Genomic DNA, 16545 nt, shown 5'->3' on the forward strand with positions numbered 1-16545 from the left:
AGATTTTTATGCTCATACCGAAGGAGATGTGTACAGCAGCTCCCCTCCAAAATGTCAGTGAAAAAGAAAAGGCAAAAGTAATTAGCTACTGGAGAAAACTGACAACTGTCACAGTACACACTGCTAAAGTGCTGAAGCAACATTCTTATTGGCCAATGATTTTTACAAATAATTAGTGTGTGGCTTTGCAGACTGCTTCTCACGTTTGTCTTGTTGCAGGTTCCCTTTCCCCTTCCCCTTTTTCTTCTGCTTGCACATCAGCTTTCAGCCCTGCAGCAGTGGGATGGCTGACAGCCACCACAGCCCCAACCTAAAAGGTAAAACCGCCCGCAAACAACAAAACAAAATACAGCTGGGACTTGCTTATTTTCACCAGCTGAATAAACTGCAAAACCAACAGACAGAACAGTGGAGCCCTGACGCAGCAGCACTGCTGGAGTGCGAGCATCACTGTCATGCACCTTCCTAAAGCTGGGATTCTTTTTCACTCCGACCCCTCGCCCCGGTTTGTGAAAACGCGGAGATGCTGTCGGCTTCCCCTGACAGCTCCTTCCCCGCCCTCCCCGGGCAGCACCATTGCACTGGTGCGGTGCAGGATGCAGCAAGGCACATGTGGAAAATAAGGAATAAAAATTAAAAGGCAAAGATCGTTTCCTTCCCCGCACGGAGGGCCAGCCGCGGGGCGCCGGCAGCAGCAGCCCTAGCCCTTTAAGCTGCCCACCCGGCCCGCAGGCCGCGGCAGCTGCTGGCGGCTATTTATATGCGGGAGGCGGCGGGCGCCGGGCGTCTTGCGTGGGGCGGTCCCGGCAACGATGGCGGGGCCTGGGCAGGGACTGGAGGCTGGTATGGCCACGGCTCTTTCCTCTACGCCGGTAAGCGGGACCCACTCTCTGGACCGTGCCGCCGCCTTGCTGCTGAGCCCTACGCGGCTAAGCCGGCTGCAGGAGAAGGAGGAGCTGCAGCGGCTCAACGATCGCCTGGCCGCCTACATCGAGCGGGTGCGGGCGTTGGAGGCCGACAACTCGGTGCTGCAGCAGCGGGTGGCCGAGCAGGAGGAGGGCACGGACCGGGAGCTGAGCACGCTACGTCTCCGCTATGAGGCAGAACTGGCCGACGCCCGCCGGGCGCTGGACGACATCGCCATGGAGCGGGCCACGCTGCAGGTGGAGCTGGGCAAGATTGGCGAGGAGCACCGGCAGTTGCATAGCAGGTCGGTGCTCGGCCCTCCTGCTGCTGCTGACGGCCCTGAGCAGAGCTCTCGGGGGCGCAACCTAGGGTTGCCCTTTTCTGGGGCTCTTGCAGGGTCGGGGCTGTTACTTGCCAGGAGCTGTGTGTTGGGGAGTCAGTGCTCTAGGGTGTTTGGGTCATGGCAGTAGTAATACCCCAGAGGTATGTCCCTGCAGGACTGGAGTGTCTTGGGTTAGGAGAAATCCTAATTCAGTTCTGAGGATGAGCTGTAGGGATACCCCTGTGAATGCCTCCTACTGTAGTGTTGCTAGGCTGCTTTGGCACCTTCCTGTGGTGGGTATGGGGCTCTCCCAGAATTTGGGGTATTGGGTAGCCTTATAGGAACAGTACCCCATGAATGCATAGCTGAGTGGGTTTGGTACCACACCTGTGTTTATAGACATCTAAGTTACTATGCTGGAAAGCATCTAGTAAGTTATGGTGGTAAGAGTCTGTATATGCAGTTGGCTCACACCTTTCTTGGGGTGGCTTTTTTAGCTCAGACATTGCTTAGAGGGGAAGATGTAGGGAAGATTGTTCTGTAAGCAGTCTAACTTACCTGGTACTGTACAGAAATTGGCCTAGTAGCTTTTAGGTCTGTATTTATATGCCCTGAGGATGAACTTCCTGCTGCTTCAGGCTTGACTTTCTTGCAAGCTGTGTATCCTGAGCCTGGAATCACTTTGCTGTCTAGTCTCACCAAGCCTGGAACAAAAGGGTGGCCCAATGCAATCAGATCCTTTTGAAGGCAGGAAGAAGGTGGGTAGTGAAGGGGAGGGAGCAAGTGTCCAATCACAATAAGCTTCCTTCATGGGAAGTGCTGGCATTGATAGTTACTTTAATCCTCTATTGTACTGCTAAATCAATCAAAGACTTGCAATAATTTGTGTGTCCACAAGCCCCTGAAATCTTGCTATAAGCTTGTTTCATAGCAACTTTAGGCATCAGCTTTTTAGTGCTTGTATGGGGCAAATGCTACCCCTTCATAGGCTCATAAGACTTAAGTAGCTGTTCTAGTTGGGAATAAAATGTGGTTTTACTCTAAGCTTCTGTTTTCAGCTGCTTAGAAGTTCTTGGGCTTGTCTTATTCATGCTGGGTTTTGGCTTGTAAATCTGTTTCATAAATCTAACCAGCCACTTGAGTGGACAGCAAGGAAGAGAGGTAATACCAGTTTTAAAACTTTTCTGCTGCTCATTGTGTTTGTGTAACTCTTTGTTTATAAAGCTTTAGGCTTGGCAGCTATGCAGTTCTCTGGACTAATATTTTTTCTTTAAAGTAACTGGTCTTAGAAGTGGTTAAATTTATAGTCCAGGAAATTATACATGCTACATGCTGCTTTCTGAAAGGACTAGACTGAGTTCCTAATACTAACAAGTGTTTTCTATCTGGGCTGCCTAACTGCAAATGTCTCAGATGACTTGGAACAAACTACTTTGAGGGTATCATGCCCTTTATATACACACCCTTTAAATAACCTGAAACTCTTGCAGGATGGAATGTCACCAGATAATTTCCCAACAGCATTAACAATTGGCTCTTATTAATCAGTGGTAAAGAGATGTAAAGCTTCAGCAATAATGAAGTGTGCTTGCATTTCAGCCTCTTCTTTACTAGTTACACAGTGGTAATTGAAAGTAGGCCAAAAATGTTTGGGGAGGAGTTATGGATAAGTGTATCAGTTGGTTGAATTCAGAGCCTGATGAAGGTCAAAGCAACTACAGTAGCACAGCAGGGAATGACAAGACCAGTTTCTGCGTTAGTGACTGCAGGTATGCATTTTGCCACTGACTTGACATATGTGGTATAGCCAGCTGAAGCAGTAAGAATGAATTCTGCTAGTCCTGTTCATGTCCCTGAGTCTTGGCAAATGTGTTTCAAACATACATGAACTCTTCTGGTAAAATTATTTAAATTGTCAAGATAAAGCATATGTTACATCATGACTTACAAGGAATGTGATTGGCAGTGCCTCCAAGTTGTTGCTTGAAGTTGATAGCCAATAAGCCATGCTTAGTACTGGAATGGTTCGTGTATGAATGTTGTAGAGTATTGTAACTGTCACTGCGTGCTGCATAGTAATGTGGTGTTCTGACCCCCAAACTTGGTTTAAAAGAGTTGTAAGTCTTCTTTTCAAAGCAAGACTTATGAAATTGCTGTACTTAAGGATGAAATGATTCATTTCGGTGTTCTCTGTAAACAATATTGTCAGGAAAGAATATAGGAAATCTGAAACTGGCTAAGGCCTTGTATCAGGAAAGGGGACTGTTAAAACACAGATACTAATGGAGTTTGTCCTGAACACACTTTGTCATATTACTGTAGGATGAAACAGTCAATATTATAATTATGTGGTGTTATTGATGTACTTGTTGATACCTTAACTAATACAGTGTTAGCAGAGGTTCCAAAAGTAAGGCAACTAATACCAAGAAAACAAAGAAACCTGTAAATACTAGAAAAACTATAATACATTATTATTATTTCCATTGTTACCTCAGTAAAATTACTTTTTTATTAGAGTCTGAGTAAAGAATAAATAACTTCTAGCAAAACATTTGGGTTTAAATCATGAAGAATGAGGACATAATCAACCAATGTCTGAGTAGCAGGGCTAGAAAAGGCCTTCAAGGACCTGCTGTAGCCACATGCCCCAGGCCTGTGTTGGAACTAACCATACCTGCATATCTTCCAGCAGATGTTTGTGTAACCCTTTTCTTAAATTCCAGATGATGGAGATTCCAGAATATCCCCCCAGGCAATATGATTCAGTGTTGAACTACTGTTAGTTTCCTCTCCCTAACATCAAACCTGAATATTCCTCCCTGCAATTTGACTGCAACTTCCTGTCTTTTCCACAACAGACATGGAAAACAGATTCCCTTCCTCTATGCAGCAGTCTTTCATGGATCTAAAGACTGTTATGTCTCCTGTCACTTTTCTCTTCTCTAGACTAAACAACCCTTAGTTTTTCCAATCTTTCCTTGCAGTCTGAGCTTTCTAGAGCTGATCAGTCCTGCAGAATGACTTTGGACTGTCTCCAACTGGTCTACTCAGTTATCAACTGGAAAACTCATTGTATGAATTGTCACAACTCTGCCACTTGGCGGAACTCATTTTGCTAAAATTGAACACTTTCATCTTTCCAATCTCAAATCTCAGATTTGAGCAGGTAGTCAGACTCTGGATTAGTTGGGCAACTGCGAGGATTTTGGAAGCTGGAGCAATTTGGGCATCACCCCTTTCTCCGACAGGAACTCGCTGTAGGCCCAGCATTTCTCTACTGTGGCACCAAGTAAAACTGGCAACTTGAGCAGGTTTGACCATACCAGTGGTACCTGAAGGCTCTGTATCTGTGTATTTGCACAGGAAGATGGCCCTGTTCTTAAGGCCAGATTTCTCTTGCTCTATAATTCTGCTATGGTGCAAAGGAGGGAAGAGCTCCCTGAGGGAGAAGGGTCCCTTGCACAGGTGCTGTGAGGGAGGGGTGGTTGCTGCCCTGCGGCCCGAGCTGAGGGGCTGTAGGAGGCCAATCTCCAGCTGGAGATGTGGGGCTGACCAGGGCTGGGCTGGTGGCCTCCTGGGGACAAAACTTCCTGTGTGCTGTGGGCAGGAGGCAGGTTGCAGGGGAGGAGGAATGAGAGCTGTGGCAGCCAGAGCTGTGCTCTGCCTCTAGCTGCAGAGCGGGGTGACTTTGCCCCTCTGTGAGGACATTGCCTCAGGAAAGTGGGCTGGAGCTGTGCCCCGGCTTGGCACCCCCCTGTGGGGGGGCAGTCTGCGTGCCTGTGCCCGCCTGGTTAGTGACACGAGGGGCTCGGAGCCCTGGTGAGCTTTAGTGGTTAAGAGGCACCTTGCCCGCAAGCTGGTTGTGGCCTTTGCTGCAGAAAGGAGGTGTCTGTGAGTGGCGGCTTCAGTGGTGGCAGGTCACTGGTGAGCTTTGGCTTCGAGTGTGACTAGGCCTTCCCTGTGGAGACAGCGGCCTGCGCTGTCCCTTCCCTCTCTCACTTGCAATGCCGTGGAAAATAGCTGGCTTCTGCATAGGATTTGCACAAAACGAGATGGAAAATAGGTCAGAAATCGTTCTGGTTAAACAAGTGATGCTTGTCTGAGGGCCCTGTCTGGTTTGTTTTACAGCCTACCCTGTACTCTCACTGCAAGTGTTAACTGACCTCCCTTCTGTTTCAGTTCTGCCACAGACCCCCGTGAAGGTAAACACATTCAAACCCAACTTGCTCCCTCACGAGCTGCAACTTACAAATGTAAAACTTTCACTTGCAGGAATTCAAAGAAAGAAGCTGATTTAAACCTGGCACAGGCTCGTATGAGAGATCTTGATGCTCAGCTGAACGCGAAGGAAGCTGACTTAGCAACGGCTTTGAGTGAAAACCGCACTTTAGAGAATGACCTTCATGAATTGAAGGATCAAGTAGCCACTGTAAGACTTGTTCAAAGCTTTTACTTGTTTTTTTTCCCAACTAGTTAGATTTAAAAGCAGGGCAAGGCTGTTACATATGGCAATGACAGGTAGGTAGAAAGACTTCTGAGATCTTGCTGAAAGCAAATGCCACTGGTGGTTAAGCCTGTTAAAACTTCCCCCTGTTGTTGGTACCTTTAATTCTACTGTATGACCACAGTATGTAATGTTTCTTTTTCTAAGGACAAAGCAAGTTGAAATGTGTTGTACTGCTATAGCCCCTGTAGCAGTCTCTAACATGTCAGTAAAGGAAGCATTTAATGCTTCACTATGATTCAGTCTAGGTAGAATACATAAAAAATTTAGGTTTTTAGGCTCTAGTGGTACTAAAATGAACTGAGTTGCTAATCTAGCAATGCATTTTGAAGAACATAGCTTTTCTATCTTCATGCTTTTAATATGATCACTGAAGAAGCTAGTATCAAAATTTTAGGATGAAAACTTAAAATCCAAACTAACCCAAAACAAGCAACAAACTTGTATCGTTAAAGCAGCACACTCCAGCACTGGAAGTGTACAGTAGTTTATAACCATATATAACTTATAACCTTTATATTTTAACATATATTTGTTATATTATTTATAACATATGCAACATATAACCTTAATATTTGAAGGTTTTCGCTTGTTAAGTGTCAAGCAAATGATATTGGGAGTTAGTGACAAGTTTGGAATATGTAGTGTTATGAAGGGGAAGAATGTATATGGATGGTACAGTTAATCATAAGTCTGCTTTGAGGAGTCAGACTTAGTTGGTGGAATTAAGGGCTGCTCTGTATTTGCCTTGGGGGAAATCTGGTCTACATAACAATTAGAATTCTTCCAGTTGCTTATATGCTTGATCCTACTGAAATAAGAACTTAAAACAGAACTTAAACAACTTTACTTTGTTTTGTGATTGGTGTGGGAATGAAATTGACCTGTAGTGAGTTGACTGTCTTAGTTTGGAAAACTGACCTTTTAATTCTTACTATCTTTATTTCTTTTTTCTTTTTTTTTAGCTGGAGCTGTCACTACAAGATACCAAAAAGCATCTCCACAGTGAAATGTTGAGGAGGGTGGATCTGGAAAATCACATGAAAACTCTTCAGGAACAAATGACATTCCAGAAGCGCCTTCATGAAGATGTATGTTTTGGCTTATTAACAAGGATTTTTTTTTTTAGGTGCCTGTGATCCCTGGATGCACTTAAAAGCAATGTTAAGATGTGCTTTATCCTTAAAAAGGTAACTAGCTGAGTCAACCTATAACAGTCCATCAGACAATAAAACCCACCTAACTAGAAAGACTTCAAGAAGGTACACAAGCTCATATTACCTGGCATAGTACTAATAGGCATTTGGAATATGACAGTTTTCTCAGGCTGCACTTCTGAAGGTAACTACAACTCCAGTATACTAATTTGTGCAACTGCAAATGCATATATTACAGTTAAATGATTCCAGATGTTTACTAGAAGCCTAAAATAATCAAAAGTTAAATCTCCTTTTAATAAGCAATTTATGTTCCCTACTTCCTTAACAATTATCAAAGGTGTCTGGTAACCTTCGTGTAAGAAGTTGGTACATAGAACTAAACATGAATGTAAACCAAATTCCTTCTGACTGAAAGGAATCTGTGTGGCTTAAGCGATAAAGAATTTGAGATTCTCTAATCAACTGCTATGAATTAAAAAAATAAATGAGGTAACAGTGCTTAAGGAAACTGAAGTGTATATGCATGTGTTCTAAGTGAAGAAAAGCACAAAAAGCCATCTAGTCCAAGGAGTAAGTCTTAAAATTAAATACTAACTACTGCATTTATTAGCTTAAGCAATTTTGGCAGTGAGTTAGCACAACAGCCCAGTGCAGCTAGCAAGGTGGAAGTACCTGACCTAATGGATGAACATCCAGGGTCTAAAGAAAGGTGGATTACTGTGAACTCAGTGATAAATCTGCTTCAGTACCTGATGACTTGTTAAGATGGTATAGTAAGTTCAGTCTCAAATCAAACTGTATTGGCTTGCTTATTCTCTGAGAAATTTCTTCTTCTAGGAGCTCAAGGAGACAAAAAGAATCCATGAGAGCAGGATAGCAGAAATAGAATCTGGCCGTAGGAGAGAATTTGAGAGTAAGCTCTCAGATGCTCTGCAGGGGCTCAGAAAACAACATGAAGAGCAAATTCAAGAATACAAAGAGGAACTGGAAAGAACATTCAATGCAAAAGTGAGTCTGTAGAAATGCAAATATATCTTAAGTTCTCCGTACCTTGATACGATTAAAGTCACACAATATAGTATGATGCAAGACTGATGGAGCCCTTGCATTCAGTGTGGAGCTTCTTGGCATAGGCTGTTATGGATCTTCAAAGCTGTGTCAAGTTTGACAACAGAACCTCTACAAACATTTGGTCCCAAACAAAACTGGTTCAAGCAGAAATATAGTCTGTCTGGGGAATGATTAGGAATGGCTAATGTGATGGAGCTGATCATAATTCAGATTTCTGACAAATCTCAGAGCTTGTCTGAAAAATCCAGGAACAAGGTGTGCTATGTTTGTATTAAGTAATTTCAGTGTTCTTGAATAAAACTTGATCTACTGATTAAAGTTTTACTAAAATGCAGGAAACAAGGTATTCTTACAGCTCTACAAGAGCACTTTTTGTCCCTTCTCAGTTGCTAGTACTGGGTAAGGGGGAGAAGGTGGATGTGGAGGTGGTTTGACAGTTTCTCAGAACTGGTCTGTCACTTGTTTTCCCAGCGTTATCCACAGGCACAGGAAAAAGTATTACTTAAGCTTATACTTATTCTGGATGGGTAAGATACCAGGGGTTTCTGGGTTGATTGCAGTGTGTAGTATTGTTATCTTAAGCCGCCTTTAATACTCCAGTGCAGAATCATATGATCTGCTACTTTGAACAACTACACATGTTCACTTCTTCCTGGTTCTTCTGGCTTTCTCTCCAGCTTTTTCACCCCCAACTTTTATGCCAACTCAGTGAATTCCTTTGGATGCTTCTGTCCAGGTTTCCACTGGAAATTCTGAGCACTTATTTTGTAGGAGCATGGCTCTAATTTATCCTTTCTTGGAACAAGTCAAGACTGAATTGTTCTAGAAATAGCTCAGTGCTGATTATAATAATGCAGGAACTGTTTAAGAAATAGAGCTCTGGGGGGAGAGGAATAGTTTGATAAGCACACCTAATATCCTGTAGCCTCATGCCTTGACAAGCAGCTTCTGAACATACTCCCCATTTTTCTTCAGGAGAATCAATTTACTTAATATCTATACAAAGTCTTCATGCATCTGTAACTGAAATATCCTAATCCTGCAATTTTCACTACCTGATTATTGCTGACTTTTTCTGACATGAATGTCAAATTTGTGTAAACCTCCCTGAAAAGCAATGAAAAACTTTCTGACCTGGACTTTATTGGTATCTGCACACTTAAGTAGAACATAATTATTTCCAGATGTAAGAGCTGGAAATCACTTGGTTTTCCTTTCTTATTAAAAATACATGGTTGTAAGCAACTCATTACTAATAGTGACTTATCCATAGATGGAGAATATCCAGCAATCTGCAGCAAAAAATAGTGACTTTGCCAATGCTGCTCGGGAGGAGCTGATGGAAACAAAGCTGAGAGCTGATACTCTGACATCTCAAGTTCATCAGTTTCAAAGCCAGGTACAATCACTTTAATTTAGATACACAATTCAAAATATGGGCCTCTTCTCTAATTTTCAGTTATGATTTTAACTTTTTTTTTTTCCATCCCCGTAATTTTAGAATGCTGCTTTGGAGAACAGAATAAGAGAGCTACAGGAGATGCTGGATTATGATCGTGATCTCAACAGGAGACGTTTGGCTGAAAAAGAGAAAGAAATCATGCAAGTCCAGCAGCAGGCACAAACACAGCTGGAAGAATATGAGAATCTTCTAGATGTGAAACTAGCTCTAGATCTGGAAATAAATGCCTACAGAAAGATGCTGGAAGGAGAGGAACAGAGGTAGGCTATGAGAAGATATACATACAAACTTTTTTCATCCAGAATCTCTACACTAACTCACCATATATTCTTCAGAATGTGAAGGAGGCAGGAAGTAAATACAAAGTATATCATTAGTGCTGTAATTTAGTTCTTGAAGTATAGTATTCTGTAGGTGGTATTTATAATTCCCATCTACCACATGGGGCAGTAAAATGAAGTAATTTGATAAACCCAGCTGATAAAGCTCAAAGGTCCATCAGACATCCCTCAACTTTCTCAGTTTTTTTTACTAGATCCTAGAGATAGATCAAAGTTAGTGGTCAAGCCTCATGAATGAAATGGGAGATTGTATCAACTTCAAACTATCCAGACACTGTCTGGTGAGAACAACATGAACTCTTAATATATGCTAAGAAGGGTCAAAAACTTAAAATTACTTCCACTAAAGACTGTGTCTGTAGAGACTATAAAGAAATACTTACTGCAGTTGGGAATCTCTTATCAGCAGAAGCTTGCTATGGACTCTAGGGCTGGGGCTGTCTTCCAGACTTAAGAGGATACTTGGCTACTTTTGCCAGTAAAAATAAAATCTTACTCAAGACTTGATGGAAACCTTGGATATAGGAAGCTGTTGGGCTCGGCTATAGTGGGAGAATAGGAGTGAGAAGAAATAGGCACATCAGATGTACAAGTGAATATTATCTGACTCCCTTCTAGGCTAAAGCTGTCGCCCAGTCTGTCTTCACACAGCATTGCAACTCCAGCAACAAGTCAAGGGCGACAGCTCCCACATGGGAAGAAAAGGAAAATTAAAGCCAGAAAGAGAGCTCATAGTACTGGATTTAAGACTGTTCAACATGCTTCATCTTCTGGAAATGTATCTATTGAAGAAATTGATGCAGATGGGAAATTTGTTAGGCTTAGAAACAACTCTGACGAGGTACTGCTGTTCATTCAAGTCCGCATGGCCTTTGTTATAAAGTACAACTGCTTGTGAACCAATTTGTAGTTTAGTGAGAGGTAACAGGGAAGAGTACTGCCAAAAATAGATGAAGTGGGGGCTCCTCAGCTAACCTGGCTGCTGTCAAGAGCAGACTAGAGACTGACATTTTTATTATTTTTTTTAGTACTGCAGGTGTTCTGTTCACAGGGCTGTCTGGGAAGTGCTTTTGGGTGGAGGGACACTGGTAATACCTTCAGTTGCTTCTCACCAGATTCAGGCTAGTGCTACCAGAAATACTACTTATCTTTGATGAACTAAAGGTACTTAGTAAATCGGATAATGACAGCTTATTACTTAAAAATGCTTAAAATGGTTAGCATGTTCAGTAAATCTGATAGTACCTACTCTATGCAGGGAGTTTATTTAACTAACTAGATAATTGAGTAGTTGAGTTTGCAAATCCAGAATTACTGGAACTAATCCTCAGAGTTCCAAAACTTGTGGCTAGTAGATTAGCCACTTCAGCCTTCCTCAGAATTGATCGGATTCTTGTATGCTACAGGAATGGGACTAAAACTAGTGCTTGAGTATAGAAAGAACCTTGCACTTGTATGGTATGGTGTTGGTGTGTAATGCTGACAGAAATTTCTTGTCTTGCAGGATCAGCCACTACATGGATGGGTGTTAAGACGACATCTTGAAAGTGTGTCAGATGCAACATACAAATTTCCTTCAATGTTCACTCTTCAGGCAGGACAAGTAGTTACAGTAGGTAGTGGTTTTGTCAACATTACTCGGAGCTCTGTTCTTATTATGTTAGGTGGCAATAGACATTCGTGTAATAAGGAAAACCAACTTGAAGTGTCTAAAGAACTAAAAATCCTTGTTATATGGAGAGGGAGATAGGGCAAATCCTTGCATTAACTTGGTCTGAAATGCCAATTAATAGTTCTTTAAAGCTAGACCTTGAATTAAACTTTGATCATCTCGGATAGGGAGGTGCTGTTATTGTGAACAGAATCAGTATCCTCTGGTTTATTTTTAGGCTTCCCCAAACTCCTGTGTTTTGATAGAAGTTGGGCAAACTGAAGGCTATAGTCCACTACAGCTCAACAATTCTGAGCTCACAGTTCATGGTACTAAGCTAAGTGCTGGCTTTAAAATTGTACTCTTAAGTACACTTAGATAGTGATCAAAGAGCCTAAACTCTACACTCGATCCTCCAAATTCTGTACAAGTGTGCTCAAGAGATCTGTGAGTGACCAAAGACTAGAGGCTATCTTGTATACACAAATTGTTGGCTTGAGTATGTCTGTAACTATGGCTCAAATGGTGTGTATGTCCAAGTAAGCTACCTCTACATCAGGTAGAAGGCATTGACAACAGCCTTTTCTGCACTAATTGTTTTACAGTCTTCAGTAAAATAACCTTCCCAGACATTATCACCATTATTGGTCATCCTGAAAAGAACTAACCTGGCCAGGGAGCAGAGTAGTTTGGTTTGTTACTGGCTGTCTCTGGTATTGGAATACTTAATAGTTTTATATGCTAGACAGAATCCTAATCTAACTACAAGCGAGATTCTTCAGAAGCTTACTCTAAATATGTTACAGATCTGGGGTGCAGCTGCTGGCATAAGCCCTGGTCCTAGTGATCTGGTCTGGAAGTCTCAGAAGTCTTGGGGAACTGGGTATAATATTGGTGTTACACTCATCACAGATGATGGTGAGGTGAGTGATAGTATATAGCTTCTACTGTCCTAACACCACACTTGCTTGTGCTTAATTCTTATTCTTGGTGGCAATTCAATTGTGTTCTAGGAACTTGCAGAGAGGAAGATAATGCAGATACCCAGGGAAGAAGGTGGTGAGCAAGATGATGATTATGAAGAAGTAACTGGAAGTGAAACAGAGTTTCCACCTCGGGTAAGCTGCCTGAAGTTTAAATACATGTTATCAACAGTCATTCAATGGCCGTTTCTTTTCATTACTGCATGAAATACTTCCCTGAGTACTATCCATAGCCTACAACTCTAACATTTTTCTTGATGTCAGACCAAAAGAAGAAGAAAAAAGAAATGTTGTTTGGTTTCATGATAGTGGTTCCTGTGAGCATCTTTAAGCAGGTGAGATGGTGAGAATCACGCTTGTCATCTCATAGAAAACTTGCTTCACTAATAGTGCTTGCATGGCTTTGCATCAAAAGTGGAGTTGATGTTTTGCTTATTCTCTGATTGAATATGCTCAAATTGAGTTAATTATTTGGTCTCATTACTGACACACTGAAAAATGAGCTTTAATGTCTGTTCCATCTCAACATCTAACGAACTTAAAAGCTCTTATCCCAGGAACAAAATGCAAACATTAACTATAAATATATTCTGTGGAATGAAGCGACTTAACTGACACTCCAAATGGTGTCCCTGACTGGCTGTTAAGATAAATTCATAGCGAAGAAGCCTTGGATTTCCATTCAAAAGTATTAAAAGGCTGAAATCAAAATTCTTTGTGTATTGATTAAGGCCCTCTTCAATTCACATGAGTTTGAGGCACTTCTTTTACAGCTTATTTCCAGGAACAACAAATACTTTGCACAGCAAAGTAAGTAAATCTCAGTCTTTTTTCAGTCATAAATACTCCTTGCAATACTTTCCAGGTGGAACTTCAGCACAGAAGCAGGTCATGCTAATGGAACTAATCTAGTTAAATAGAACAAGCATGTTTTGTATTCAGTATACCTGCAGCCCTTTGGCTGCAACTTGCATGTTCTAATGGCCTGTGAAAGATTCTAAACCCTCCAAAGGGCTTTTGACTAGCCATGTTATAAATCTGAACTTCTGCATATTGGACATTCCTGTGTACTTTGATGTACAACTGGTCAGGTACATCAACAATTGTTGAAGTAGTCTAAACCAGCACTAATACAAGGGCTTTAAATTGGTCATAATTGAATAATTATGGGCTGTACTTGACTTTTTGTTTCTTGACTTGAAATAGCACCAAATCTCCTTTGCTAGTACAAGCTCCAAGGCCCTATGTGCAAGGGGTTGCCTAGCTAAAAATTCATTCTTCCTGCTGACATGGCATGTTAAGCTGCCATAGGTCTTCCTAACTCTGATCCTACACGGTTACAAGGACTGGCATCTTACGGCACCAGGTCATTTCCTAGGTATTTTCCAAATACACCTGTTTCAATTTAAATTATAAGTACCTTAGTACTGTCTTTCTGAAGATGTACCTAAGAACAGGTTGTTACTGCCTGCTGCTTAACTCTTAAACTTGTCCTTCTTCCAAACAGACAGTCTGGGTAAATCTCTATTACTACAATACTGTCTGTTTTAAAGGATGCTTATCAGTACCCTGTATGTTCCATTCTTGCAGTATTTTCAGTGCCTCACTGAAGGAGGGTGAGACCCAGTTAAATAGGCTATTGAGAAAGGTTCTATAATGCTATTCTGGCCTTTGCATTCTTAATACATAGCATGCACCAAAATGGCTGAAGTAACACCAGTGGAAGCATTAGGCTTATGAAAAGACTTAGTTATACAAGATTCTTCTCAAGTTTAGAGTAGGGCTTCTCCTCAAGTGTTTTCTAAAGTCTCTTTATTTGAATTGACTAAGATGGCTTGTTCAGCAATCGGCAATGGAGAGCAAAAGTAACTTTTTCCCATACACCTCTAATCTGTTTTATCAGCAACTTTACAGTGCAGTTGTGTGCCACTTAGGGCAAGAATCAATTCTAGTATTTCTACTCAAACCTTAATGTCATTCCTATCTGCTGAATTCCTATCAAACTTTTGTCACACAGCTTCTGCTGCATTGGTAGCACTGAAATAATGGTGGCGTAGTAGAAAATAGTTCAATTCTTGCATGCAATAAAATAATGCAAAGAAAGCATGCTGTGCTTTAAAGGAAGGCAAGGCTTCCATGTTTTTTGCTTCTGCTTTTACCATCCTAAATAGAGTAGCATGAATCTGCATGTCAGTGAAGTTTTAATGAGGTACTGATAGTGGGCTTGATGACCTTTCATTAAAGAAGGCTTGGGCTCATGTGTTGCATGGACTCAAATTCTTAAAAGCTTTTATTTTCCCCCCAACCCCAAACCATCTAGTATAGTTCAGGTATTGCCTCTCTTGAAAACCTGCTTTGCTATTAATAAGTAACTAAATCTATAAAATGCTGCAGTTCCCCACATTCCTATACGAGGAACAAGTAGGTAACTGGCAATAAACATGTTTGTACACATGCTAATGAGCCTCATGTCCTCATTTTTTATTTCTGCAGCAAAATGAGGATACCAGCTGTTCCGTCATGTAATACGGACAAAACATCATCTGAAAACACTGTCAATCCCAGGTGACACAGACTATGTGTTTTGGCATCTTATACAGTATTTGAAACTTGGAATTTGCACCTCCCATCTGACCTCTTAGTAAGAGATACTGTCAATAATATGAAGTTTCCTACCTTCTGATAGTGGACCCTGTCTGTGGATTCACTGATACAAAGAGCAGTAGAATACAAGCTCCATGTGAAGTTAACCTTTACATTAAGACAAGGGTGTGGTTTCCATAACCTGCTGAAACAGAGGAGGGTACAGAGTTTACAAAACTTATATATATATATGCTCTAGAAGGATGCTAAATACTTAACAATGACTATGGGCTGCCTCAGCTTTCTTAATATTCTAATATGGTGTTTCTCCAAAGGTAATTTGTTTCAGGCCTGAGTGGGAAAACTACATGGGCCACACCACATCCTAGCTTGCACCTTGAGCAAGTTTGAACTTGGCTGAAAGTAAAACACTCCTGAAGAGTGCTCCTGAAATGTTGCCTGTTCAGAGCCTGATACTGAAATGAAAACTGGTCTAGATCACTGCTAGAGAACTTCCTAGAATGAAACACTTAAATGTTAAAAGCAAGCTGTAAAAATATTCTTGTCTTATTTAATGTACTGTTCCTGTAATCTAGCACTTGGAAATCCACCAGTTTCAGTATTGTATATGTCTAGATACAGTATATCACACATACAGCTGTATCAACCTTAACTTGGAAAGATGTACCCTGTAAATGTGAAAAGGCATCTCATTCCAGCAGAGAAGGTACAGTAACTAGCAATATTAGCACTCATTAGTCCCAACGAGCCAGCTTTATAAGGGGCTAGGAAAAAAAATTGCTGAGAAATTGTATCTAGGAAGCACCAACTGTACTAAAAGGTACATCAAAAATATCTGCTCTTGAAGTCCTTGTGTACCAAATCTCTGTGCAGTCTGCAGTACCACTTTGTGTGTCTAATGGGTCAGTTGGGGGACTACTGTCTACTGGGCCAGTATGTAATTTATTGTAACTTGAATAGCTGTATTCCATGTAAAGCCCGACCTATAGCCTTCAAACTAGGCAGTCGGCCTCTGGGGTCACTGCATTCAATTATTCCTAGCCTCTTTTTACTAAAATGCTTATGTGCTGACTCTATGGTAAAGGACCTTGATGATGAGCCACATAAAGCACAGCTCTATTTAAGAGTAGCTGAGCTTATGGATTTCTCCAAATGCTGGAATAGGTTTTTGACTGCCTCTTCCCATGCCAAAGTATTCAGTCTTAAATTAAGACCTGTTCTGTGTTAGGATGCAGTTTTAAGATAAGGCTTTCGTTATACTAGCTTAAATTCTTGTTAATTATTTAAAAACTCTAGTCTTCAGACATCAAGAGTAGATGCTGGTTTAATACTTGCATTTTAGCAGATCTGGATTCTTGTTGTACCTTATGCAAGGTTATGGCAGCAGCTATTTCTATATTTATCTTGATTTCTTAAACTTTTTGTAACAGATTTTTCATGTATATAAAAGCAGTCTTGGACTTTAATATTTACAGTTTAAATAATAAAGTTCTGTTTGTTCATTGATCTTGAGTGGCTCAAATGACTTTGAAGCAATA

At 41.3% G+C, this 16545-nt stretch overlaps 1 protein-coding gene across 2 annotated transcripts; it reads left to right on the plus strand.

The window, feature by feature from the left end:
* The first annotated feature begins 674 nt into the window (after positions 1–674).
* LOC130610347 (lamin-L(III)-like) lies at positions 675–16513 on the plus strand. 2 transcript variants are annotated; one of them, XM_057430186.1, is made up of 12 exons: positions 675–1210; positions 5504–5660; positions 6701–6826; positions 7733–7903; positions 9240–9365; positions 9468–9688; positions 10388–10610; positions 11274–11381; positions 12227–12343; positions 12434–12538; positions 12668–12738; positions 14897–16513. In XM_057430186.1, the coding sequence occupies exons 1-11, from the start codon at positions 813–815 to the stop codon at positions 12707–12709; spliced, it is 1794 nt and encodes a 597-aa protein (XP_057286169.1). In that variant the 5' UTR covers positions 675–812; the 3' UTR covers positions 12710–12738; positions 14897–16513. The 2 variants fall into 2 exon arrangements, with proteins under 2 accessions (XP_057286169.1, XP_057286252.1); XM_057430269.1 differs by lacking the exon at positions 12668–12738 and having other exon boundaries at positions 14897–14939.
* Positions 16514–16545: the final 32 nt, after the last annotated feature.

The sequence above is a fragment of the Pezoporus wallicus genome, unplaced genomic scaffold (assembly GCF_028554395.1).
Source record: "Pezoporus wallicus isolate ANWC-B61680 ecotype Strahan unplaced genomic scaffold, APGP_CSIRO_Pwel_v1 contig_3952, whole genome shotgun sequence".
In the NCBI taxonomy this organism is placed as follows: Eukaryota; Metazoa; Chordata; class Aves; order Psittaciformes; family Psittacidae; genus Pezoporus; species Pezoporus wallicus.

Bases quoted from the DNA above. Each gene is read 5' to 3' on its own strand.
- LOC130610347 (XM_057430186.1), top strand. From the start codon at position 813: ATGGCGGGGCCTGGGCAGGGACTGGAGGCTGGTATGGCCACGGCTCTT. The intron at 1,211-5,503 runs GTCGGTGCTCGG...TTTCACTTGCAG, and splicing joins CACCGGCAGTTGCATAGCAG to GAATTCAAAGAAAGAAGCTG. The intron at 6,827-7,732 runs GTATGTTTTGGC...TTCTTCTTCTAG, and splicing joins AGAAGCGCCTTCATGAAGAT to GAGCTCAAGGAGACAAAAAG.